The 27,525-nt window shown below is 50.8% G+C and overlaps 1 protein-coding gene and 1 long non-coding RNA gene across 7 annotated transcripts in view; one reads left to right on the top strand and one right to left on the bottom strand.

Annotated features, from left to right (window-relative positions):
* LOC110304422 overlaps nt 1-22,335 on the bottom strand; it is a 28,689-nt gene extending 6,354 nt beyond the window's left edge. For 2 of the 6 annotated variants that reach the window (XR_002379078.2, XR_003838060.1), the window contains exons 1-2: nt 22,212-22,335; nt 1,315-1,507 (exon numbers count right to left, since the gene is read on the bottom strand). This is a non-coding gene — a long non-coding RNA (uncharacterized LOC110304422). Of the gene's footprint in view, nt 1-2; nt 232-1,314; nt 1,508-22,051; nt 22,125-22,211 lie in introns of those variants that run through there. The other 4 variants (XR_002379079.2, XR_002379081.2, XR_002379080.2 and 1 more) reach the window with 4 other exon arrangements.
* The window catches only part of Sdk2 (sidekick cell adhesion molecule 2), a 281,294-nt gene that overhangs the window by 167,832 nt on the left and 85,937 nt on the right, over nt 1-27,525 (top strand). Inside the window, exons 5-12 of the mRNA XM_021175806.1 lie at nt 5,020-5,153; nt 15,608-15,719; nt 16,656-16,846; nt 16,963-17,046; nt 20,171-20,365; nt 21,170-21,286; nt 22,057-22,224; nt 23,054-23,156. Of these exons, the coding sequence (XP_021031465.1) occupies nt 5,020-5,153; nt 15,608-15,719; nt 16,656-16,846; nt 16,963-17,046; nt 20,171-20,365; nt 21,170-21,286; nt 22,057-22,224; nt 23,054-23,156 (1,104 nt within the window). The remainder of the gene's footprint in view (nt 1-5,019; nt 5,154-15,607; nt 15,720-16,655; nt 16,847-16,962; nt 17,047-20,170; nt 20,366-21,169; nt 21,287-22,056; nt 22,225-23,053; nt 23,157-27,525) is intronic.

Below are 27,525 nucleotides of genomic sequence, written 5' to 3'. Positions count from 1 at the left end.
ACCAATCATGGTGAACAGGAAGAAGAGGAGAGGACCCAGCCCCTCCTCCTTGGTGGTGGGCCTTGCTATTGGTGCCCCACTCAGAGTTCCTCTTCCCAGCTTCTCCCAGTGTGAGCACATATATGGCGTAGCAGGGTGGACGCCATGGGCATACTGGAAATGAAGCATTGCATCCTTCCACAGTCACCTAAAAAGGGACAGTCGACATGCACAGGGCTGGGGAGCCCTCCTGACAGAATCAAGGTGACAAGTTAAAAAAAGCCTCTGCCTTTCATGCCACTCCCATGCCCTGTGACTTTCCATACCCCGTGGCTCTCAGGCTCTGTAGCTTCTAGGCTAGGGTGCTGGGATGGGCAATGCCAGCCACAGTAACTAGGAGACCACATGCCAGTGAGCTGAACCCATAGAAGGAAGGCTTTACCCATCCAAGTTCTGACCTAGAGCAAAGGACAGGAGGATGGCTTCTATGCACAGTCACTTGAAACCTAGGTCACTAGAGCTCTGCCACACCAAAATGGGTCCCCAAAGTCACCCTGCTCCAACAGAGGGGAGGAACTACTCACGGATGATACAGGCACTCCTGTGATCTGAGATTAGAGGGGTCCACACAGCCCACCTCCACCCCAGATAAGGAAGATGCAGAGCTGTACCTCATTGCCCAGCAGCCACAGCCTCCTCCAGGAGAAGCAGCTTAAGGCTCCTCTTCAGACAGGTTTTCACAGTGTCTTAGTCCACTTTCCATTGTTAACCACACCAACCTACAGTCTGACTGCGTTATAAAGGAAGGGAGCTGTGCTTTGGCTTCTGGCTCTGTGTGTGGGGATGGGTGGGGTCCAAGTTCAAGGGCCCTTAGTTGGTCATGACCTTGCTGTCAGAGTCATGAGGTGGTACAGGGCATCATATGACTAGAAATATAGTAAAAGGGTAAGTGTGTGCATACACAGGTGTGTGTGCGTGCGTGCGTGTATGTGCGTGTGCGTGTGCGTGTGCGTGTGCGTGTGCGTGTGTGTGTGTGTGTGTGTGTGTGTATGTGAATCATGAGGATCTGTCCTGATGACCTCATCCAACCTTAATCAGCCCCTACAGTCCCACCTTTAAATGCCAAGGTCTGGAAGTCCCTCACCTCTTCCCACTCATAATGGGAATCAGATTTATTTCAACTCATTAACACTGGGGAAGACATTCAAAGCAACACCCAGGCCATAGCACTCAGCCTTCCTCATGGTCATCTACAGTCAGACTTGTTCTCTTGGGGGCATGCATCTGGGACCTCAAAGAATGCCCACTGAGCAGAGGTCCTGCCCTCTACTACACCTTGTCTGTGGTGCTCTTCCACAGCTGTGGCAATCAGCTGTCCAGCAATCATGAAGGGTCACTGCTGCCGGTTGAGAACCACATATGATCAGTCACCATCCCCTGTGCATTATTCCGTCATCTGCCTGTTATTAGCTTAGCAAAACCGCCACTCTGGTCATGCGTCAAACACCGTGCACATCTAGAAAACTCCCTATAAGGACAAAAAAAAAAAAAGAGTATAAATCTTACTCTAGGAAAACTCCAACCCATTCCTAAAATCTCTCCCTTCGCTCATGAATTACCCCCTCCTCTATTAGTCTGCTCACAAAATGAGCCACCTAAACCCCCAGGGAAGATGCTCAGTCATAACACACACAAAGGATGGCTGAAGCCAAGAATGGGAGTCGGGGGCTTTCCAGGTCAAGGAGGGAAGAGTTGAGGTGGGTTCTTTCTCTGGTACAGAACAAGTGGGTGACCAGACAGTGGGTCCCCTGGGAACTCTGTGAGACCTGCCTCTATAGTACAGTAACTTGGGGAGCTGGATCTACATGAGCCCAGTGACCTGAGAGTCCCTCCATCCTGAAGCCAGGCTGTGCCGGGAGAGGGCTGAGGGTGAGGACTGGCAGTGGGCTTTTCTGCTGCCAGGGACCAAGTGGCAAAGACAACCGTGAGGCTGGGAGGAGTCTCAACAAATATTATCTTCCACTTTTTCAAGCACAAAGGTGTTGTGGGTGGGCCTGTTGCTGTTCTTGCGAACCAATCTCCTAATGAATGAAGGAGCCAATCACTGGGCAAGTAGGAGGGACTTCCGGGCTAGATGGAGGAAGAGAGGAAGCAGGAGAGAGTTAGGCCCTTTTTGGAATGGGAACAGCAGAGGGGTAAGATGTAGCTGCTAGAGTTTCCCAGTATCATGGTGAATCTACAAGGATTCGCCACCAGAGGAATTGGATTTTCATAAGGCTTACAAGATTAGGTTTTAGTCGTTGCGCCCAGAGACTGAGTTACCGTTGTTTCTGAACTAAATTTGTGTTGTATTTTCCTTCACACATCGGCTCGTCTGGGTTCAAGAGAGAAAGGTACAGCGGCAAAGCTGAGGTTTGCCAGAGGTGTACCACAAAGGCCATGGGGTATTTGAAGCATGGGGCTGGCGTGGTAACAGCTCGCCAGTGGGAACCTATCGAGCTGGGTGGAGAGACTGTGGAGTGCAGAGCCAGAGAATCTCCACGAGATAAAACAGGTTGGCCATTGCCCGCCAGCGCATGGCCAGCCAGGCCGCCGAGGCTGAGAGTTGCCTGCTCTAGGGCAAGAGCATGCTGGTTCATTTTTTAATATTTCCCACAACACAAAGGGACAGGGCCCAGATAGCACGGAGGAAGCACACGTGATCCTCAGAGGCCAGAGCCGCACACCAGAGCTCAACCCCAGCCACACCACCCTACACAGCCCAGACCCTTCTCCCAACTCACAGCTCCCTGCTCCACAATCCACATCTAAGGACAAGGGCCCTAGGTGAGACAAGGGGTCCTTCAGATGGAAAGGTGGCCACCCTCCCAACCCTACATCTGGTATTCAACATATTTTAGCATGGGGATTTACATGACCCCAGTGCCCTGAAAGTCCCTCCATTCCTAAACCAGACTGTGCCAGGTGAGGACTATGGGGCTAAGGATCAGTTGGTAAAGAGCTTGCAAGCCTGAAAGCAGATGTGAATACCATCCTAGCACACAGCATGGGGGCTCCCACTTGTTATCCCAGTACTAGGGAGGCAGAGACAGGAAAATCCCTAGGGTCCCAGCCCCTACACAGCCAGCCTAGCCTACTTGGTGAGTTCCAGACAAGTAAGACCCTGTCTCAAAGTGGGTACCTAAGGAATGACACCCAAGATGATCTTTAAGACTACACACACACGCCAGGCGGTGGTGGCACACGACTTTAATCCTAGCACTTGGGAGGCAGAGGCAGGTGGATTTCTGAGTTTGAGGCCAACCTGATCTACAAAGTGAGTTCCAGGACAGCCAGGGCTATACACAGAAACCCTGTCTCGAAAAATAAAAAAAAAAAAAAAGACTACACACACAACACATGTACACAGATCCACATAAACATACATGCATATTCTTGTGCACGCACACACATTATACTAGCTTGGCTAGGATCTTATTCCCATCTTCTCATTGGCTAAAGATGAAAAGAACTCTCCGTGAGAAAATAGGACATCACTAGGGTCTCTACGCATTGGGGGCCAGAGAGCTTGCCACCCAACTGCCCAGAACTCTCCCTAATGGTGTGAGGACCCTCAGCCTGAAAAGCCCCAAATTCAAGAGCAAAGGGGTGGGGCCAGCACAGCCAGCCGAGGAGAGAGCTGGGCCAGAGAGACATTAGTGAGGATGTTTATCTGAGAGCCTGTTTAAAACTCTGTAACATTCACCTAATGGGAAAATTTGAAGAGAATTCAACTGGATTTGTCCTTGTTAAACTAACATTAAGGATGTTTAACAGCTGTCTCGGGCACATCGCATTACAATCCAGAGACAGACTTGGCAAACTAATGGTTTTGTTTGTCATCAAGAGAATGGGTAAGAGAGGCTGGGCAGAGCCGGTGTGGGCAGCACGCCAGAACCACTTCACACCCATGTAAGGGGGACCCCAGCCCTCGGGTCTCCTGCCTGCTGATCTTGGGATGAGGGATGGGGAAGGGAAGCAGCCTGGAACAAATGGCCCAGCCCAGTTCACAGGGGAAAGGGAAACTGATTCCCAGTGAGGACACCAGAGGGGCGTGGCCCTCAGAAGTCAGCTTCAGGCCAGACTCACCAAGGCCTTTCAGTCTGCTTAAACTGGTTTACGAAGCAGCCAATCCCAGGGCTAGAGAGATGGCTTCATATATAAAGTGCCTCCAGGGTTGGAGGGATGGCTCAGGGATGCTCTTCCAGAGGTCCTGAGTTCAATTCCCAGCAACCACTTGGTGGCTCACAACCATCTGTAATGGGATCCAATGCCCTCTTCTGGTGTGTCTGAAGACAGCGACAGTGTACTCACTGTACTCATATAAATAAAATAAAGTGCTTGCCTTGCAAACACAAGGATCTAAACTTGATCGCCAGTTATATTTGTATGCCCAGAGGTGGGGAGACTTGGGGTTTACTGATATTTGGGGTTCACTGGCAGGCTAGTCTACCTGAACCAATAAGTTCCAGGCCAGTGATCGACCCTGTGTCAACAAACAAGGGTTGACGCACAAGCTCCACAGACATGCAGAAGCGCATGCGCACGCACGCACACGCATGCGCACTGATCCTCGACTTCATTTCTGAAATCATTCTTGTCACTCTTCATTCATTGTCAATCACTCATTCACTCTGTGAACTTCTGGCAGAGGCGACCTCAGCAAAGGTGACCTGACCTCATAGAACCATCAAGGCTATGACATGGACAGGAACAGAATTCCAAGAGGGTCCAAAAAAATGCCCCAACCTGACCCAAGAGTGTGCTCTGAGGAAGCCTCAGCTTCAGGGATGCAAAGGACAATTGGGACTTAACAGGCGGCACCCCAAATTCTTAGCAAACACTGGAATAGAGCTGGAGGCACTCTTGGAGGCAGCTCTCCTCTTCCCAGCTACAGGAGCGGGTATAATCAAACCACCGACCTCAGATCCCACAGTCGCACAGCCTGCCTGCAAGACCTTTGGGCGCCTGTCCAAAAGAAATCTTATTGTCTCTCCTCAGAGCCATCACCCTGGAGAACACCCTGGTCATCCTGTCGACGGTGGCTCCCGATGCTGGCCGCTACTACGTGCAGGCCGTTAATGACAAGAACGGAGACAACAAGACCAGCCAGCCCATCACTCTTGCCGTGGAGAGTAAGTAAGCGTAGGACCGGAGACCATCACTGAGCAGAAACCAGCGGGTCATTAAATCTCAGGAATGGAGCTCCAGGGGGCTGTTGGGAAGATGGAGTGGTAGGGAAGGTGGGGCTGGGGATGGAGGGGTGGAGCTGTCTCCAGAGGAAGAGGAACCACAGCCTGAGTAGGGGGACAAGGTTAGGGAAGCCAATGAATGTCACAGGCAGAGGGAGTGGGATTATGAAAGGTACCTCTGTGGCAGACACAGCTCCAGGAAAGACTAGGCTTATTATAACCACAAACATGTCCACTGGAGACTGGAGGAAGGTAGAGGCACGTGAGGGAATGTGTGCTCACATGTGTGGATGCCAGCCACCCGAGGCTCAGGTGCAGATGGAGATAGCACCGGGGGAGATGGGAAGCTCAATTTTATTTATTTATTTATTTTTTTTTTTTTTTGGTTTTTCGAGACAGGGTTTCTCTGTATAGCCCTGGCTGTCCTGGAGCTCACTTTGTAGACCAGGCTGGCCTCGAACTCAGAAATCCGCCTGCCTCTGCCTCCCGAGTGCTGGGATTAAAGGCGTGCGCCACCACGCCCGGCTGGAAGCTCAATTTTAAAAGAAGTACACTAACCGTCTGCCCAGTTGGCACATAAAAGTGCTGTTTCTGCCTGGAGTCAGCGTTTCTATCAACGGGCTCTCCCCCAAATTTCTACCTCTGCCCACCTTCAGCTGCATGGCTCCCTGTGAGACATAGGCACAAGAGCTCAGCCCAGCATTATCCTATGCCAGGGCCCTGGGGCACAGAGACACTCCTCCTTCAGTTGAGACTAGAGCAGGGTTGTCACCCTGGTCTGGTTCTGCCCACCAGACTGGCCTCACCCTCAGGACCTAACCTCAGGCTAGAGAAGGTGGAACGGATAGATGACCGAAGTGTCTCCTAAGCCAAGAGACCAAGTCCAAGTTTAGGAACAAGACCTCCATTTTCTGAAGCAGCTGAGCACCTTAGGAGCTAGGGGAGCCAGATGTTCAAGCACTCCACATCTCTACCACTCCCACTCCCCACGCAGATCTCATTCATCATCTATGCCACACCCATACGCATCCATCCATTGATGGTTGAGTATCTCTGCCTTCTCTTAGCCTAGCTTCTGACTGCCAGTTTCTAGGACATTCCCAGCCCTTGCTGTCTCCTCCCTAGGCCTTCTGAGCCCCAACAGGACTCCTTTCTGGACACCCCGTTGATTCCTTCCTCCAAGCAGGCATCCCATCTTCTTGGGAAGAAATCTGAAGCTAGGGAAGAGAATCCACTCTGGATACCAACCAGTGAATATCACGGATGTCACCTCTGACGTTGACCTAAGCCAGGGCTGTATATACAGGAGTGAGGAATTTTGTTGGCCAGCAGGGTGATTTCTCAGCGCTGAGACTACTCAGAGTCTCTTGGGACCCAGATATTTTTTTTAAGAGTTAGTGTCAAACTTGGTGTGTAGCTCAGTTGGTTAAGTGCCTATCACACACAAGTCCTGGTTTCTATCCCCAGCACCACATAAAACTGGATGTAGTGGCAAAAAGCATGTCATCTCAGCACTTAGGAGGCAGAGGCTGGTAGATTGGGAGTTCAAGGTCATCCTTGGCTACGTAGCAAGTGTGAAGGTAGCCTGACATACTGGAGACTCTGAAGGCAGAGGCAAGAGGACCTCTCGTTATGTAGACCTTGTCCTTGTCTACATAATGAGATCCTATCCCAGAGAGAGATAAAGAGGAAAAGAGGGACAGACACACATACACACATACACACTGGCAGACAACAGACAAACTCACGGAGTGAGTTGTCCAAGTTATATCAAGGGAATCTTCTTGAGTGCCTCAGTTTACCCCAGATCCATGGTCAAGGAGCCCTCCTCTGTGTTCGGCCTCCAATCTGCAGCTCCTCCTCTTAGGAATTGAGGCAGCCCATGATGTCACTTCCTATTCAACTTCAAGCCACCCCAGCCTTCCAGCCAGCCCAAGTGAAGCCACCCGAGCCCCTCTCTCTCCCCCATCTGCCTTTACCCAGACCCACCCAGCTGCCAGTCTCCTCCATGCCTACCCCAGACCCACCCAGCTGCCAGTCTCCTCTGTGCCTACGCCCTCAGCAGCTGATTTTTAGTTAATCTCCCTCCCACGAGCCACTGCGCTGACATGCCCCACCACCACCAACCTGCCTGCCAGCCAATTTGTGAGAGCAAGTGCCACTTCGCCCACCAGCAGCTCAGTTTCCCTGCTACCTGGCTTGAAGCCACACCCTCCTCCTCCTTCCCCTCCCTCCTTTCCCCACCAGACTCCCCCCTCCCTCCACCTCAGTAGCTTCTCAGCATCCCTTGGGGGAGTCCTGCTCATTGGAAATGGAGAAGGAAAGAACCAAGCTGGCGACCCCAAAATTGTACCTAGCATCAAAACCCTGAAAGTCCACATCTGTCTAATGAACACAGACACAGACACACACACACACACACACACACAGGGATCAGACCTACACTATTGCATGGAAACATAATACAGAATTAATATGAGCCCCACATACCATCTTAAAATTTTCCAATGGTCCCATTTATATTATTTAGGTCTTTTATTCATTTGGATGTGTCTTTGTTTTTTGGGTTTGGTTTTTTGGGGCTTTTTTTGGGGGGGGGGTTGAGACGGAATCTTGCATAGCCCTTGAATTTCCTGTGTAGCTGGGGATAACCTTGAACTCCCTACCCACCTCCCTCCACCTTTCAAGGGCTGGGATTGCAGGCGTGCACCACCAAGTTGAAGCTTACCTCATTCTTCACGAGGTAAAAAAAGGAATAAGCAGAACTCATTTTATTAATGTGTTCTATTTAACCCGAAGTATCCAAAATATCCTTTTAGCATGCCATCAATATAGAATATATTAGCAGGATATTTTACATCAGATTCTTTTTTTTTTTTTTTTTTGCGTGCTAAGTCTGAAATCTCTGCGTGTCTTACACTTGAAGCGCATCTCAATTTGAATGCTAAATCTTCATCTGAAATACGTGATCCGTATTTAGATTTCATCAGATTTACAGCCATAAAGGTATATAGTCTTACGTCCAAGTCGTTCCACTTCTACTCAAAAGTGGTCTAATAACTGGATTGGGGAATCCGTTTTTAATTAAATGTAAATTAGCTAAAATTAAATCTCATTAAGTCAAACGGATGCAAGCCACATTTCAGGAGCTTGGTGGGCATACGTGGCTTGAGGGCCATGGTGGGTGGTCTGGACCTTGGGGTCTGGATACCCCCCAGGCTGGAGAACTGGTATCCCTGGGGTTGGGGATGAGCAGGTGTCCCTCCATCAAAACTTTTCAGGAAAGAGCTAATGGCCCTTTGATGCTCACTTGCAGCTCCCGGGGCCTAGTGAGTCACTTGCTCCACTATATGACAGTGTTTGAAGCCATGCTAGGAAGAGGAACCCAGAGGGGACTGTCCCTTGATGTTCATCTGATTGAAATCATTTTAGAATGCTCGTTCCAACTTGGCTTCCATGCGGAAAGCTCTGTCTGCACCCTGTTTCTAACTAGCAGTTCTCAGAAAGATGCCCTCCTTGTCTAGGCTTTGCCTATGAGGTCACAGCTTGACTGTTGAGGTCCTGCTCACCACAGCATCCTAGTACTATAGGGAGCATCATGGTCCATACACTCAAGAGCCACCTTGTTGATTTGCCATCCTAGCCATGGTTGTGAGAGCCTAATAAACCTCGACACAACAGCCCCTCCCATGTGCCAGGTCTTGCCTACCCCACCGCAACTGGTGTCAGGAACCCCATAAGCAAGAGGTGCGTTCCCATAGAGCCCCAAAGCTAAAGCCTTGGATTCTGTGCTTTGAGTTTTTGAGGGGTGTCCTTAAGCCATTATCTAGAACATGAGTTGAATGCAGCACACACCTGCATTTTGGTCCCTGGGCTATCTCTCACCACAACCTGGCCACAGGAGACTGACTGGTGCAGCACAACTCACCTGGCTGCAGGAGCCAGTGGGCATCAAAGGACCTTTAGCTCTTTTCTGAAAAGACCTGATGGATGAACACTGCTCATCCCCCACCTTGGGGAGAACATCTCTCCAGCCTCAGGGTATCCAGGCCTCAAAGTCTAGGCTACCCGACACATGTCAAGCAGGCATGTCCTACCAAGGTGAGTCACACCATACCTGGTGGCTTCTGGCATCACCTTTGTTATCGGCCCCCTACGGATTGCCTGCTTCCTTGGTGCCTAAGGCTCTCCGCATTCTGATGGTTACTGGGGCCATCTCTACAGCTGTCCTCACTGGCAGATGGTTAGGCTGTCATTATCCAGACTTTATGTTACATTTATTGGGGGCAGGAGGGGCGCATACATTCCTCAGTACACATTTGGGAGTAAGAGACAGTTTAAAGGAGCCATTTCTCTCCTTCCACCACGTGGGTCCTGGGGATCAAATTCAGGTCCTTGATCCTGGTATCAAGTGCCTTTCACTGCTAAACCATCTTACTGGTTCCCATGATCCACATTTCATAGGTGACAAAAACTGAGGGGACAAGCCAAAGAAGTAATATCGTCCACTTCCCAGTGGGTTTTGCTAATACCGGCAAAGTCAGGCCTGGGACCCATGCTCATTAACCATGAAGCCTGAGCCACAGGAACCACTGTGGCTTCACACATCAGAAGGAAAACAGACGTCCCTCCTGAGCTGCGATCCAAAGAAGGTCACAGATGCCTCCCTCCATGGCTCTGTCAGAGTCACCCCGGCTTAGTTGCTTCTCCTAACCCATTCCCATCCTGCATCCCACCCCCTGCACCATCACCCAGACACCCCACCCCTCACCCCTGCCTGGCCCTATCTCCTGAGCTATAGAATCCCTAAGTCTACATTCTGTACCCTTCATGGGTCCTCCTCTACCACCACTTCCTGTTCCAGGAAGTGAGAAAGCTCAGCATCCGTGTCTCAGCCTTCATCCTTCACTCCTGAATGTCGTGAATTGATGCCAAGTCCACACCAGGAGGTCCCAAGCCTGGCACCTCCTAATGTCTCCAGCCATCTAGGCATCTATCCATCACCATCTCAAACATCCATCTAGACACCTATCTAGACATCCACCTAGACACTTATCTAAACACCCATCTAGACACCCATTAGACACTCACCTTGACATCCATCCATCACCATCCTTCTAGATATCCATCTAGTCACCCATCTAGGCACCCACCTAGACACTCATCTAGGCACCCACCTAGATATTTATCTAGGTAGCCACTTAGACACACATCTAGACACCCATGTTGACATCCATCTAGACACCCATGTTGACAACCATCTAAACATTCATCCAAACACCCATCAGATATCCATCTAGACACCTACCTAGGTACCCATATAGGCACCCACCTAGACACCCATCTAGATACCCTTCTAGACACCCATCTAGACACCCACTTAGACATCCATCTAGACACTCATCTAGACACACATGTAGACACCCATGTTGACATTCATCTAGATACCCACCTAGACACCCATCTAGGCACCCATCTAGGCATCCATAGATATTTAGACACATATCTATCACCATCTCAAACATTCAATCTGACAAGATCCAAATGCATCTCCCTTTGAAAACCAGTTTTCCCTGGGGCTCCCCACTACTCTCTAAAAGGGCCCCATCTCTAGGCATCCAGTCTCACAACCATCATGCCACTTCTGTCCCCTTCCTCCACCCCTAAGCCGTCACTGTGCCCCATTGGCTTTGTCCTCTTGCCCTAGCTGGACTCATATATCCTCAGCCACCAATCTGACTTCCCCCAGTCAATCTGCTTCACTCCATGGCAGGGATAGAAACTGGGCTTCCTACCATAAGGTACCTCTGACCTCCTGTTAGCAATGTGCTAAGAATGAGCTAAGGACACGTGTGGGTTCTGCTGGGTAGTGCAATGCACTAGAACCACAAACCCCTTCCTCCTGCAGGTATAAAGGGGAAGTCTGGGGAGGGAGAATAAGCCAAGACCATGAACTCTGTCCCTGCCCTTATCTGAGGACCACTGCTGTGGTGTCTACACCCTCGCACACACAGTTCTGTTATTGATCACCTCTCTTTCTCTTCTCTCAATACCTCTCAAGCCTAGAGCTTTACGAAGCCATACTCTCATCTCCAGCAGCTAAAGGCTCTGCCTTATCCCCCACGGGCTGGGCATGGGTATCTCCCTCAGGGAAGAACCCCTGAGACCCTACAACTCCCACTTCTCAGTAACCCCAGGGTCTGACACTCAGCTGTGAGGTGGTAGGGACAGTTCTCCTCAACATGGGTAAGCTGTTGCCAGAAGTACCATCCCTTCACTGAGCACCTACTACGTGCACCTACCTACCTACTATCTGCACTCATGCTAGACCAGTTGAGCCACCCCACTCCAGCCTCCTTCCAACCCTCAGCGTCTTTAAGTCACCAATGAGACTTTCCTTCCTAGGAGGACAGATCCTATCATCTTCCTTTGTTGGGAATCCTCCATTCCTGATAGCCACCAAGTAAGATGTGTTGAGGAGGAGCCTAAATCCACACTGCGCAGTCAGGTGCAATGATTTGTTTTTTCAGTACTAGGAATCAAACCCAAAACCCACAAATCCTAAGTAAGGGAGCTATACCTGATCTGTGTTCCCTAGCTGCTGCTTTTGAGTCAAGATAGAGTCTTGCTAGGTTACACAGGCTGGCCTTGAAGTCTCTACCTTCTTGCTTCGGCCTCCCAGGTAGCAATGACGACAGGTTTGCAGTACCTGGCCTAGCTCTGGTGGTGATTTTTTTTTATGAGAGGGTCTCCTATAGCTCCAGCTGATCTTGAACTCAATAAAAAGCTGAGGATAGCCTTCAGCTCCTGATCTTCCTGCCTCTGCTTTGTGTACCCTGGGATGATAACGTACCACCTTGTCCCATTGTTATAGTGAAGATCTCAGTGTGTAGCCCTGGCTAGCCTGGAACATATAATGTAGACCAGGCTGACTTTGAACTCACGGAGATCCACCTGCCTCTGCCTCCCAGGTGCTAGAATTAACTCTGAGCCACCGTGCCCACCATCATACCCTACCTACCTCTGCTGCCTCTCCCGGGTACCATGTTGGGAATTGAACACAGAGCTTCCTGTGTGCTAGGCAAACACTCAACCCAGCGAGCTATGTCCCCAGCTCCAAGTAACAGTTCTTATTCCGTATTTGTTCCTGAGAAAGCAGGGAGACTGAGCAGAACACAGTCACCTGTCTAGATCAGCCCCAGACCACCTGGGACAGAGCAAGCCTCAGGCCCAGGCTCCCCTAAGCCCCAGGCCTATCCTCTTGCCCTATACCAAGGGTCCTCAGCCACCATGGCTCGCCTCCAATCCTGTAGGCTGCTACCTGGATCTGACCACATGCTCCGGGGGGAGTCCCAGTGTCACACTAAACAGCCCCTCCTTATTTAATCTCCACCTCCCCATAGCTCGCCTTCCTCCGGGCTGTCTGTTTATCAGGCCAGCAGCACCGGCTCAGACTCTAACAGTCTGTCTCCTCGGCGTGGCCCATTAATCTGGGCCATGGTACCTGCGCGCAGGCATGTAATAAACAACTTAGAGCACACGTTTATGGATCCAGCTATATCAGCAGCTTTCAATCCGATCGCACTTTATGGCACCTACATGAGAGTTTATATTGTTGCAATTACTCTGCTTTATACCGCCTTCTTGCCCGTTCATTTTCCTTTATTTTTACATTTTATCCCTGTTCTTCCTCAGCTGTTTCTAACAAGGCCTAGAGCTCAGCCAGGAAACCTGCCTGGCGCCAGCCAGAGCGGCTCACAGTGGCTGCGAGGGTACTTGGCCCACAGAGGATCATCACCCCCACACTGTCACCTACACCTGTGCAAGCTGTCACAGAGGGCTCTCTCTAAGGAGCCCTGGAAGGAAGCCAACTAGAGAGATTTGTAGTCACACTAGAAAAAAGTTCTCTCCGGGTGTATTTTAAGAGCCGGGAAGAGGTGCAGAGTGGATGATGAGACTAGAGGCAGTGCTGGGCCGATGCTGGTCCAGCAAGAGGAGCCAGGCACCTCTGAAAGAGCCTAGAGTACTCAGAAAGGCCATGACAAACTATCCTGTCCACAGCAAGGGTGTTGCTTCTTTGCCTTTTATTTCACAAGCCCGTACGCAAAAGCCCTCTTTCGTTTCATCCTGTATCCCCGGAGGTGGGCAATGATGGTGACTGCACCATGGTTCTTCAGTGACGGGAGGGCGTTTGCACACACCTACCAACCACCATGTGGCTGTTCCCTGCTTGAGACATGGTGGCCGCCAGGACTAAACATCAGCTCAGAGGCTTGTAACAAAGCCGTATGTCCAGCCTTAAGCTGCATTTATTGACGCCGTCACGGGTTCTGAGTTGGAGACTTAAGGTCAGAGAGTCGCAAGGCAGGGCTGGCGAGGGTATGGCTCCTGACTGGGACACAATTACCTGCCCACTGTCTGTGTCCTCGCGTGGCTGAAGAGGAGAGGAAGTGGGGGATCGGGGAGAAGGAGAGGTGGAGAAAGAGAAGTAAGGAGAGAGAGGGAGACAGGGAGGGAGAGGAGGAAGGGAAGGTAATACAAGAGAGAAAGATGATAGATAGAGAACAAAGAGCCAAGAGATATAGAGAAGGAGGCAACTGAGAGAGGGGAACGGGACAGGAAGTGAACAAGAGAAAGAAGCTGAAGGTGCTAGTCCCATGGTGGGGACCATACCCCACAGGCCTAGCCAAGTCTCCTCAGCTTCTACACTCTCACCTCCAATGCCATCATATCAGCATTACGGCCCCAGAATATGACCCACCAGGAGACACAATCCAGCCCAGAGCCAGCACCTTCTCGGCCTCCGTGGCAACACCTGGGCTGGCCCCTTTTGGTCAGCATAACAGCATGCCACCACAGGGAGGCCTGTCTTAAGAACAGACTCTCTCATAGGTCTGGAGATAAAATCTGGCATCAAGGAGTCTTGAGGTCCCCATTTCCCCTCGGGAAGCTCTAGGGGGTCTCCACAGCCTCTTCCACTCCTCAAAGCCGACATCCTCTGCACTCCCTTCTCGGCTCCAGTCTCCACCTCTGTCTTTGCTCAGCTTCTCCCCTGTGGGTCTTGTATTGGAGTCCCTGGCCCCTATGCAGAAGGATGCCGTTCCCATTGGATAGAGCGCCTGCCCCCACTGCAGTGCGATCTCAGCTGAGCCAGTTATGTCCACAAAGACCCTATTTCTAAATAAGGCCACATCCACGGCTGCCAGGTGGACCAGAGCCAGGGGAGGGGACTCCTGGGAGAATTCCCTCCCTGAAGAGATGTCAAAGTCTCCCCCCTCGTTATAAGGCTAAAGTACAATTCCACCAAAGTTCCCTCCCCCCACCCCAGGTGTGTTAGGTGCTTCTCATTGCTCCAGTCCAACACTTTGGGCAGATGGGTTCAGAGGGAGAATCTAAACGGCAGGCAGCTGGAGCAGAGAGCAGAAAGATCATCACATCTTTTAAACTCAAACATGAAGCAGAACAAACTGAAAGGCGAGGGAGGCCACACCCCCTAAAAGTTCCATGACCTCCCCCAAGCAGCGCTGCCCACTGAGATCCAAGCAGTCGAACCTATGGGGGACATTTCTCACTCAAACCCCCACACCGGAAAACCAATGAGTGTGCTAGACCTATTCACAGAGCATGGGAGGGTTCTGAACGTGTGTTTGGGGACCCCGAAGCAGCCATATTGGAAAGCCTTCACCCAACATGGATGGAGGTTTTCCTATACCTTGTAGCCTCTTTCAGTTAATTTTCCCAAGCCTGTAGATGCTACCCACCACCAAAGATCCTGACCCTGAGGCCTCCTGAAATTTGCTTAATTGCAAAAGATGGCAAGGAGGACTAGTCAGGATCTCAGTCCAGTGATTCTCCCTGCCCCTTCCTTCTCAAAGGGAACCTCAAATGTCCACGGACTTGATTCCAACCGTGTCGTACACCCAGCAGGTGCAGCTGAACTGGGGAACATGGCAGCTGTTTCGGTTGGAGGACCGTGTTTTCCAACAGTGACTATTCATTGTAGAGAGAGTGTGTGGTCTGGCATGGGGGCAAGGATGAAGTAGATCAGTGAGGTAAAACTTAGGCGAGAGAAAGGGTTTTGAAGGTAATGGAACCGGATGGCAGTGGGTGGAGGGGCGTGGCTGGCTTGCGTGTGGGAGGGGCGTGGTTGACCTGCGTGTGGGAGGAGTCAGGAAGAGGCCTTTGAGAGCCAAGGACCCCCCCCCCAGAGTTCCCCTGACACTTCAACTCCTGAGCAGAGGAAGAAAAAACATCCCAGATCTGTCCAGGGAGCAGCTGTGGGACTTCCCATACAGCTACCTACTCTGTGCCTTAAGGAATAAGGTCTCCTTGTGCCCCATGGGCAGGCAGAGACGGGATTTCTGGCTCCGCCCTCCTAACACGTCACCTCTTCTCAGATGTTGGGGGACCCGCTGACCCCATTGCACCAACCATCATCATCCCACCCAAGAACACCAGTGTCGTGGCTGGGACCTCAGAGGTGACCATGGAGTGTGTGGCCAACGCCAGGTAGGTGGCGCATCTCTGACTGATCCCTTACCAGAGCTGTAGCCGGGAGCACCATCGTCTTTGAGCAAAGTCTAGCTGTGTGGTGAGAGCTTGACCTAACATGACCTAAGTGTCAAGAGCTTACAGCACAGAGAGGGCAGGCAGTCTGCCCCAGTCACCCAAATGCCCAGTAGCAGTGATGACTGAAGCCAACTTCCCCACAGGCCCAGATCCCTGCCCCACAATGCACCTCAGTCTACTCATCTATAAAGTGGGTATGACCTGGCACACACCATACCAATAAGGCATTCAAGGAGAGTACTGACCCCAGCCTGCCCTGCCTGGGTAATCTATAGAGAAAATGTCAAGTGAAGTGCCATGATGGAATTAGACTATGGTCCCAAGGTCCTCTGAGGATTTCAGGGCAGCCTAGCCCCCGTAGCACTGTCTGTGAGAGCATGCTTCACAGAGCTCAGTCTTGTCACAAAGGCGGGAAACTTGGCCAGGATGTGTGTTCAAAGCCTGAGAAATCCTGCAGCCGAGCTCCTGCCTGGGTTTCCCACACTTGCATACCCATGGAGAACCTTTTTCTAGAAAATTCTGAGTGCCCCCACTCTACTTAGGGAGGTCCATCCTTAGAAACCACTAGGTGTTGGGGAGGAATGTGAGAGCAAACCAGAACCCTACTCCCATGATGCTCAGCAAATAACTTAGGCCAGCCCCCAGGCTCTCCCAGGGCTGTGTGTGCAGTTACCATTGTGTCCCTGCCCCGTTGGGAACATTCTCCATGACTGACATTCATAACCACCCAGAGCCACTACACTTGCCTCCATTCTACAGATAAGAGAGCTAGCCACGCCAACACCAACTCCATCCCTGCTCCTTCCCACACTTGCGCATCCCCATGGCCCTTCCAGACGCCCTTGACTAAAAGTGACTGCCTCCCTCACCTCGTAGGCCTCTCATCAAGCTGCACATTGTGTGGAAGAAGGACGGGGCTCCACTCTCCAGTGGCATCAGCGACTACAACCGCAGGCTCACCATCACCAACCCCACGGTCAGCGACGCCGGCTACTACGAGTGCGAAGCCATGCTTCGCAGCAGCAGTGTGGCCCCCGTCACCCGGGGCGCCTACCTCTCGGTGCTGGGTGAGTCCCAGCAAGTTCCCAGGTTCCTCCACTATGGGAGAGGGAGGGCACAGCAGTGTGGGCTACATATGAAAGCCGTAAGCCTCTAATCCTGTCTCCTGCTCCTTCCCCTGCAGAGCCACCTCAGTTTGTCAGAGAGCCTGAGAGACATATCACAGCCGAGATGGAGAAGGTGGTGGACATCCCCTGTCGAGCCAAAGGTAACACAGAGGCATGTGTGCATGAGTGGAGACCTTCGACCCCTCTCATCCCTGTTGGGGGTTCTCCAAGCCCCGCCTCCCTCTCCAGACCACATCACTAAGCAGTGACAGGCTGGCTAGGAGCTGGCACCCAGGAAACAAACAGCCAAATTACCGTAATCTCAGACTGCAAATCAACCCACGTAACTCCAGAGTTACAAATGAGCCCAAATTACCGTAATTTCAGGACAGGTGACAGACCCAAATTGCCCATAATTTGAGAGTTGTAGACAATGTCGAATCACCGTTTTGCCAGCATCCGCAGACCTGGTGTGTCTCACCTGAACGGGTGCCATCCACTCAGCCCATCTGAGAGGGGAGGGGTACCTGGCTTGGTCCTCACCCCCTGCTAGTCCTACTTAGCCCACTGTCACAGTTTCTGGTCCTTACTACCTCCATCCTGACAGAGCTGAGCCTGAAAGGATAGAGGGTTAAAAAGGGCTATTTCATGGAGTGTGGAGACTCAAGCATCCTAGCATCTAGTGAGGCAGGAGGATTGCTGTGAGTTCCAGGCTGTCCGGAGAATAGGAAATCCTGAGCAAAAGATCTGATGTGGCCCCAGTAGTGTAGGGAGACTTGTGAAGCCACAGCTCTTCTGAGACCCTTACTCAGAGGCCTGTGGGAGCAGAGGGGCGGCAGATAGACACTGCTGTCACATAATCTCAGCAGGGTCTCTCGTTCTTGGCTGCCCAAGGGGAGTGAGCCAGGCTGACTTTACAGAGGGACCACATAGCCCAGCCTTACATATTTGCAAAGAGAGGAAGAAGCCAATAAACAAAGGTGCCTTATTTCATCTCATTCGAGACGCCATGAGCAGTGAGATCTGCCATTATTTTATGTGCCACTAAGAAAGAAACAAGGCTGCCAATTAAATCGTGACATGCTGTCGATTGTGAGCCACACCCTGGCCCCCCATTGCATTGCAATGAATAGCAAAGAATTGCTGTCATCCAATGGATGAAACACGGGTGATGGCTGAATGCAGGGTGGAAGGGAGCTGGGGGAGGCTGCAGAGCTGTGTAGAGCACCCCTGGGGAACTTCAGTTTGAACAAAGGCAGAGAGGCAGAGGGTGAACAGGAGCATGGGAAGAACTGAGGGACACCTATGAGGAGAGAGAACCAGGCCAAGAGATGGAGAACTCCGTTTTCCTTTGTGTGCAGACCTAAGATGGGACATAGGGGGATCTCCTGAGGAACAGAGGCCTCTCTGCGTGCTTCTCTACCTGGGCTCCATTGGCAGGGACTGAGTATGGCTCTTGGAGGTTAGCACAGGATACAGAAGGATGAGTCAGGCATTGCAGTAAAAAAACTAAAGACACACACCTGCCATTCTGCTCAGGAGGCTGAGGAAAGAGAGTTGACGTGAGTTCAAGACCAGCCTGGGCTACAGAGCAGGGTCTTGTCTTGAATATATAATAGTAATAAGGAGGGGCTGGTGAGATGGCTCAGTGGGTAAGAGCACCCGACTACTCTTCCGAAGGTCCAGAGTTCAAATCCCAGCAACCACATGGTGGCTCACAACCATCCGTAACGAGATCTGGCGCCCTCTTCTGGAGTGTCTGAGGACAGCTACAGTGTACTTACATATAATAAAATAAATAAATCTTAAAAAAAATAGTAATAAGGAAGGAGGAGGGGGAGGAGGAAGAAGAGCAGGAAGAAGAAAGCAGAAGAAGCAGGCATTGAGGAAGCCAGGGATGGAGGGTTTGCTCAGTTGATAGTATTTGGATAGCATCCCCAGCACTGTATTAACTGGGCACGGCAGCACACACTTTGTAATACAGTATTTGGGAGATACTGGATAAAAAACAAAAGTCAAAGCTATCGTCAGCTACATAGAGAGTTCAAGGCCAGCCTGGGATATGAGCCCCTGTCTCAAAAATAACAATAAGGTCTGGAGATATGGCTCAGTGGTTAAGAGCAATTATTGCTCTTGCAGAGGACCCAGGTTTGACTTCCACCACCCACATACATGAATCGCAAACACCCACAATCCCAGATGTCCTCTTCTGAACTCTGTGGACACCAGTCACACACGTGACCCCATACATGTGTGTAAGAAGAGTACGTACACACATGACAAGAAGTGCACTTTAAAATAATAATCATAATAGAGGCTGGAGAAAGTTCTCGGAGGTCAGGAGTTCACACTCCTCTGCCGAGGACCTGAGTTAGTTTCCAAGCAAGCACTCACATCAGGAAAGTCACAGGCAGCCACCTGGAGCTCCAGCTCTGGATGGGACGGATGCCTCTGGCTGCCTCAGGCACACACACACACACACACACACACACACACACACACACACACACATACATACACACATGCACGCACACACAAATTAAAATGAAATATTTTTTCTTCTTTCTTTTTGTTTATTGTTTGGTTTTTTGAGACAGGGTTTCCCTGTGTAGCCCTGGCTGTCCTGGGTTTTTTGAGACAGGGTTTCCCTGTGTAGCCCTGACTGTCCTGAAGCTCTCTCTCTCTGTAGACCAAGCTGGCCTTGAACTCAGAGCTCCTCCTGCCTCTGTCTGAAGTAACTCAGCAGTAATAGGGACAGATGAGATGACTCTTTGGGTAAAGGTGCTTGCCAAAAACCCTGACGGTCTGAGTTCAATCCCTGGAACCTACACAAAGGTGGAAGGAGAGAAATGACTCCACAGCGCTGTCCTCTGGCCTCCACACACATGCCCATTCTCGTAAAAATAAACAAGAATGTGAACAGTAATAGTAATGATGAACCTTCCCTCTAAAAACTTCCCGGCTGGCCTTGAACTCTCGATATAACTGAGAGTCTTATAGTCTTATAGCCTTGACTTTTTTTTTTTATCCAGTATCTCCCAAATACTGTATTACAAAGGGTGTGTTCGGCCATGCCTAGTTTATGCAGGAAACTGAGTCTAAGAGATTTCCACTTTCTGAAAAATCTCTACTCTATCCCAAATTTTTTGAGACTTTTAAAAGAGCATAGTCCATAAAAAACGATGCCTATGAGAACATCCTAGAAAACAAGGCAGCCTAGGACCTCCTGCAGACTCTGGCCTGGGATGGGGCAAAATGGCTGACCATGGTCCTGTCCTTCCACAGGGGTACCGCCTCCCTCCATCACCTGGTACAAGGACGCTGCGTTGGTGGAGGTGGGGAAGCTAACCCGCTTCAAGCAGCGCAGCGATGGCGGCCTGCAGATCAGCGGCCTGCTGCCCGACGACACCGGCATGCTCCAGTGCTTTGCCCACAACGCAGCTGGCGAGGCCCAGACCTCCACCTACCTGGCCGTCACCAGTAAGTGTCCTCCCCTGTGCTGCCTCTGAGTGAGCCTCCCCATGAGTCACAGCATTCCTCCACACTCACTGCTGGTAGGGTGGACTGACCTGCACTGGGGTGGGGCTCTGGGGGAGGGGGGCTGTCCCATGTGGCACCAGCTCCTCACAACCCCTCAGCACAGCATCTTGTCCACCCTGCTCACTCATGATCTTCTCCGTGGGTCCTGGAGCCATTGATGCTCTTGGAGAAAAGCCAGTTCCAATTGATGTGTCTGCTGACCTCGGGTCAGAGGAGTCACCCAGGGTTCCGGAGACCCAGCACAAAGGCAGCTGTCAGCTGCTCGTTCTCGCACAAACTGGTGCATGTTCAATGGAGCTCAGGTTCCACTGAGTTTGTCACTGAGAGTGTGAGCTTCCCTCTGCATCCTCAGTTTCCCCTTAGTGGATGTCTGAGGTTCCAGAGGGCAGACCTCTCTTGACGGGTACCTGGGGACCTCTTATGAGCCTCCCTGCAGAAGGCCCTGTAACACCAGGGCCAGATGGTGGAGTGGAGGGGAATCTGTCTTTTTTGTGGGCTCTAAGATCTTAGCCCCTAAGCTGGGCGTGGTGGCGCATGCCTTTAATCCCAGCACTCGGGAGGCAGAGGCAGGTGGATTTCTGAGTTCGAGGCCAGCCTGGTCTACAGAGTAAGTTCCAGGATAGCCAGGGCTACACAGAGAAACCCTGTCTCGAAAAACAAAAACAAAAAAAAACAAGAAAACTTAGCCCCTAGCTGGGGGTCTTCCTAGGTATCGCTAATGGATCCCACTGCCTCCCCTTACAGGCATTGCCCCTAATATCACCAGAGGCCCCCTTGACAGCACGGTGATTGATGGCATGTCGGTGGTACTAGCATGTGAGACCTCAGGGGCACCACGGCCTGCTATCACTTGGCAAAAAGGTAGGTGGGATGGGCCTTCAGAGGGCTTAGTCATGTGAAGAGTCTAGGAAAGCCTTCCACTCTAGGTTCAGGAGTGAGCAGGATTGTGCTCCCCCTGTGCAGCTGTAAAGGCTAGACACTGTGCCGCCACCCATCTTTCACAGCCCACATTGCTCTTCTCTGTCTCTGTCTCTGTCTCTGTCTCTCCCAGGCCAGACCCAAGACCTCCTATGTCCCACTGTAAGAGGTCTATCTGTCCCGACCTGGTAGTATCTTTATGCATCTGCCTGTCTGTCTACCGATCTATCTGTGTATCTCTATCTCTGTGTCACGCCTCCCCTGCACCGCCCCGCCGCACCCTTCATCCATCCCTCACCTCCTCAGCTTCCCTGAAGGTGACTCTCTCCTGAAGCATCCTGCCCTGTGCTGAGGTACCCGTCATCACCTCAGCTTGTGTCCTGCCTCCTTTCCCCAGCCCAAGTGCATCTGCCCCCAGGCCCTGGCTGGCTGGCTGGCTGCAAGCAGCCACAGCAGACAGATTGTGGCCTCATCTGGTGAAGGGCAGACATGGTGATGGGTGGAGGCATGGCAGAAAGGGTGATAGAAAGAGTACGGCTGCCCTGTGAGCTCCAGCTTGTCACCAAGTCCCAGCTCAGCCTGTCACTTAACACTTAACAACTCATTTAACATGTCCAGAGATGGGTGGGTGGCTGAGACCTTCCAATGCTGGAGCATTTAGGGCCAGCATCAAGGTTTCATCTGAATACCCATAAAACCCGATGTCACCTCAGGGGAGCGCATCTTGGCCAGTGGCTCTGTCCAGCTGCCTCGCTTCACACTGCTGGAATCTGGCAGTCTGCTCATTAGCCCAACCCACATCTCGGACGCCGGCACCTACACCTGTTTGGCCACCAACTCTCGGGGAGTAGACGAGGCATCAGCAGACCTGGTGGTGTGGGGTGAGTGACCATCCGTAGGGGTGGGTCGCCAGCATCTGTACTCCCATACTGTGTTGCTGACACAACCAAGGCTCTTCCTGTCACAGGGATGATGACAAATTAACTCAGAAGCCAGGAACCAGAAGGAGGTGGCCCTGCCAGCAAGGCCACTGGATGGAGAGGTCATGCCACGCTCAGCTGAGTCCAGAGAACTATAAAAAAAAAAAAAAAAAAAAAAAGCTGTCTTGTGTATTTTAGGGCAGAAATCAACACAGGGCCAGAGAGTAAATATTTTTGGCTCTGCGGGCTAGACAGTGTCCATCAGGGTCCCTCTCCTACCCTTGTGCTGCTGAGAAAGCAGCCAAGACATTAGTGGCATGGTGGTGAGGCCCATTGAGGTGAGCTTGTCTGTTCAGTATGCCACCCACCATTATCAGCCTGGAGAGAAGCCAGCAGATCTCTCAAGCCTTTTCCACTTGAGGTGTGCACCCCAGACATGCAGGTTGATGGACACACCTCTCCAGACTGAGCCCTAGGGCCTCGAGTGAGTAGTTGGCTGTCACCAGGAAGCTGGCCTGGTGGCTCTGGTCACTCTCAGTTTGCAATTTTCGTTCCTTCTATGGCACCGAGTCCACACCGTGTTTGTGGCTTCAGAGAATCACAGTGTCCCTGGGACACTTTGTCCTTTCCACTCTCCTGGGACTTTTATTGTGACATAAACCTGTCAACATATGAGGTCATCGCTCAACGTCTCCCAGCATCCAGATGCGCAGCTCCAGCGTGTCCCTCCCCCGCCAACTATGGTGCCATCCCAACATCCCTGTTCACTAAACATATCCCTGTCTTACAGCCCGGACACGCATCACTAAGCCACCCCAGGACCAGAGTGTCATCAAGGGCACCCAGGCCTCCATGGTGTGTGGAGTGACCCACGATCCCAGAGTGACTGTCAGGTACTCCACGCAAAGGGGGAGGGGATGCTTATAAGACAGGATGGCAGCATCGGGGAATTAATGCCATCTGTAAGGCCGTGCCTCACCTGGGGGGCTATGTCCAGAGCTGGATACAGGGCTGAGATGGGGAAGAGGCTTGGTGCCTAAGGACCATGCTGTGTGAACCGTGTTGATGCAGAGTCCTGAGGCAGGAAATGGAAGACAGAGAAATAGAGCAAGGAAGAGGACTCGGGGGTGGGGGAAATGACTCAGAGCTAAGAACACCTATATGTGTTAACCATGAAGACCCAAGTTCAAATTCCCGTACCCCAAAGCAGGGCACAGCTGCATAAATACCTCTAACCCTAGCTCTGTGGAGAGGCAGAGACAGGATGGCTGGAGCTTGTCCCAGACTTCTGAGGTTCAGTGAGAGACACCGTCTTAAGAGTACGGAAGGAAATTACAGACGGGACGCCTGACATCCTCCTCTGGCCTCACATGCTTAGCACGCAGATATACACTTCACCATACACATATTGTGCACATATACTAGACAGGAAGAAAAGGGGCAACAAGAAAGGAGGGAGGCGAAGAGGGAAGGGGAAAGGGTGTTTAGAATAAAGAGGTGGACGACTCCTGCTGCGTGCTCCCCACTTTTTAAATCCCCTAACTAACTTTGTGTGAATGAATTAGTTTAAGCACCTATTGTAAAGTCTTCAGGTCTTATTTTAATATTCATAGTGGAGCTGTCTGGGCAAGAAGACACAGAGGTGATCACGGGGATAAGACAGGACAGAGGATGACCCCGTCAGAGGGCGTGTAAGGGAAAAGCTTGAACAGAGGTTGCCTCCTGCCCCTGTGGGAAAGCCAGGACCAAGAGCTCATTGTGGGTCTAAAGCAAGTGTCTCTGCTGGGCGTCTGTGGACCAAAGCTCCACAGACCCAACCTCAAACAAGGACACCCAGGGTACTCCCAAACCATATCTGGGAGCCGCAAGACGGAGGGGTGTGTTGTGTCCCTTTGTGCTCTCTCGAGATCCCCAGAGGCTGGGAGTCAGCATAACTGCTCCTTCAGAAGATTCCAGCATGTTGCTGTCTAGCTAATGAGTAGTAACAGTGTTGCACAATTGCCACAGAGGCCAAGAGGCCACGAGGGGCGGGCACTCCTGCCTCCAGCAGACATGGCCTCCCTAAGCCTCACAGTGGTGTCCTGGGGCGCCACCTGGTGGTCATTAGACAGAGGACAGTCTGCCAATCAGTATAATAGAGTTCTGAGGAACCGGGATTGCAGGACTCCAGGCCTGCCCAGGCTGAGAAACGCTTCATGAAGTGTTCAACATTGACCTTTGGGGCGTTATAACATGCCAGCAGGGACAAACATGAACCCTGAAATCACACAGAGGTAATCGGAATGTTGGCAGACTGACTTCAGGATCCTGGCTTTATCAGATTTTTAAAAAATTAATAGAGCAATTGTGAAAGTTCCCTCAGAGAGAAGCCAGCCCCTGAGTCACAGTCTCGATGACATAGTAGTGTCCTTTCTCTAGTTTTCAACTATGTTCCTCTAGTTGAAAAACTCCCAAATAACCACTATGTTATGTCAGCAGCTGTTTCCATTGCTTGTGTGTATGCGTGCATGTGTGCATTTGTATGCCTTGCATGTGCATATGTATACATGTGTGTGCATATGTGCATGCATGTGTGTATGTGCATATGTGTGTACAGGTGTGTGCATGTGTGTGTGTGTGTGTGTGTGTGTGTGTGTGTGCACGCGCGCAGGCAAGAGGCAGATATCAAGTATCTCGTCTCTATCAATCACCAAGAGTCTCTCACTGAACCTGGAGCTCACAGCTTTGCCCAAGGTCAGCCCTTTGTCTCTGCTCCCAGCCTGCACTCCTTGGGCAGTGGCAGCCCCGAGATTACATAGGGGCAGGGGACACAATGCTCAGTATTTTTAAAGCTGCCCAGTGATTCTGATATTCTCCCAGAAACAGGATATTCTAACTACAAAGTACAACGGGGTCCCCTGAGCAGACTAGAAAGGGAGAAACCAACGGCTCACATTTAAGTATTGGACGCTCAGATCCCAAGCGATGTGCTGTCAAGACAAAGCCAGGCCCCAGGGGTCAGGCCCAGACAGCTGCAGGCTGCCCGTCATTCTCAAAGAATCTATTTGGTATCTGGGTCCAAATCTAGACAGGACACGAACAATCCACTTGAGACATTATTAATATTAATAAATACTTTTTTATACTTTAAACTTGTGATGAATTTATTACATTGCAAGAGGAAAATGCAGATCAGGGGGGAAAAAGGCTAGCAGGAAAAAACCATGTAGAGTTAACCATTCCCCTTAATTCGACACCATCAGTAATGATATTTGAGTTCCATTAAAGGAGCCAGACACACTCTAGTCTCTAATCCTTTTCCCTTGCGGACCTACTGTGCCCCCTGTGCCATGTCAATAAATATGCTTGCATCAACTCAATTACTGGATTGCTCGGAGTCCACTGTCTGAGGGAAACAGTTTACCAGTTCACAGCGACTGCATTCTTTTTATTATTATTTCTAAATTTTTGCTAATGTGAGAAATCTCATTACAAGTATCCTGGCAATCAAATTTTTTACACATCTCTGATTTGCTAAAGATTGGCTTATGTTATCTGGAGCCAAAAGGGTTCCTGAAAATAATGCCAAGAATGTGATATGGGTAGAGGGGTGTGTGTGTGTGTGTGTGTGTGTGTGTGTGTGTGTGTGTGTGTGTGTACACGCACGCGCACCTGTGCCTGGCTTTTTTAGATAGGCTCTTACTATGTAGCCCAAGGTGGGTTGAAACTTGTAGCCACTCTCCTGCCCCAGCTTCCCAAGTGCTAACATTACAAACATGAGCCACCAAGTCTGGCTACGTATATATTTTGTTTAATTTTGAAAGAAACCACTCAAGCCAGGAATGATGGCACACACCTTTAATCCCAGCACTCAGGAGGCAGAGGCAAACAGATCTCTCTGAGTCTGGAGCCAGCCTGGACTACATAGCAAGTTCCAGGCCATCCAGAACTACATACTGAGACCCTGTCAAAAAAAGGGGGAGGGGTGGGAAGCAAACATCCAAGTGTCTTTCAGAGGCATGGTACACATCTTGGAAGAGGGGATATTACCCTGGCAGGCACTGGGTGATGTTGGACATTTTATTAGTTGTGGTATAGTTCTTGTTGCTGTTCTGAAGTAGTTTGTTTGTTTGTTTGTGTTTGTTTGTTTGTGTTTGTTTGTTTGTTTGTTTGTTTTTAATTATGTGCATCTGAGGCTAGGGCAAGGGTTATGCGCCTGTGTGTGCAGTACCCATGGAGTCCACCAGAGGGCGTCAGATCCTTTGAAGCCAGAGTTGCAGGCAATTGTGAGCCTCCTGTCTTGCTTGGTGCTAGGTCCCGAGCTCCAGCCTTCTGCAATAACAGAATATGCTCTAGAATAGAGTCCTTCCATCCTATCCGCTGCGCTAATCTGCATTTCTCGGTGGCCTAGGAGGCAAACATCTCATTTCTGTTTCCCTCTGCGTGTGCCTACATTGGGGAGGTATCCGACAAGGACTTCAGCCCGGTTTTTAATCAGGCTGTTTGTTTTCTTAGGGTTGAGTTTTAAGAAGTCTCTGTATATTTTGGATAACAGCGCCTTATCAGATATTTGTCATGCAAACATCTTCTTCCGGCCCGTGGCTTCTCTTTTTATTCTCTTGGCAGTATCTGTGGAAGAGTAGAAAATTTTAATTTTGACAAAGTCTGTCTTATCCATGCCTCTCCACCAGGGATCAGGCCTTCTGTGTGGTATCTGGAGTCAGCACTGAAGGCCAGGCCTTCTAGATTTCCCACTACCTCCTGGCAGCTGGGGGATTCTGCACTGTGCCTTTAGGTTTGTAACCAACTTTGAAATAAAGATTTGTAACTACAACTATGCCTGGAGCAATGATGTCCAGTGGCTCCAGAATCATTGTTGAGAGGACCATCTCTTAGTTTTTATGCTCATGGTGGTGGTGGTAGTGGTGATGGTGGTGATGATGATAATGATGATGAGGATGGTGATGCTGATGATGCTGAGGATGGTGATGATGCTGAATGCTAGGAGGGACTTTTTATGTTTTGTTTTGCTTTGTTTTATCGTGTGGGCTTGCACACGTGTGAAAGCCAGAGGACAACCCTGGAGGAATCAGTCCTCTCTTTCCACCACGTGGGTCCTTGAGTCATCTGCTGGCCAGCAAGCACCTTTTACCCGCTGAGCCATCTCACCAGCTCTGGTTTTGTGTCATTGAGTCACTGTAGAAACCTGGTTTCATAATGCAGAGGTCAACAAACCATTTCTATAAAGGGCCAGGAGGAGATGGCTTGGGTTTTGAGAGCCAC

This window comes from Mus caroli, chromosome 11, assembly GCF_900094665.2.
Source record: "Mus caroli chromosome 11, CAROLI_EIJ_v1.1, whole genome shotgun sequence".
Classification (NCBI taxonomy): Eukaryota; Metazoa; Chordata; class Mammalia; order Rodentia; family Muridae; genus Mus; species Mus caroli.
This window is presented reverse-complemented; position numbering and strand designations above follow the sequence as displayed.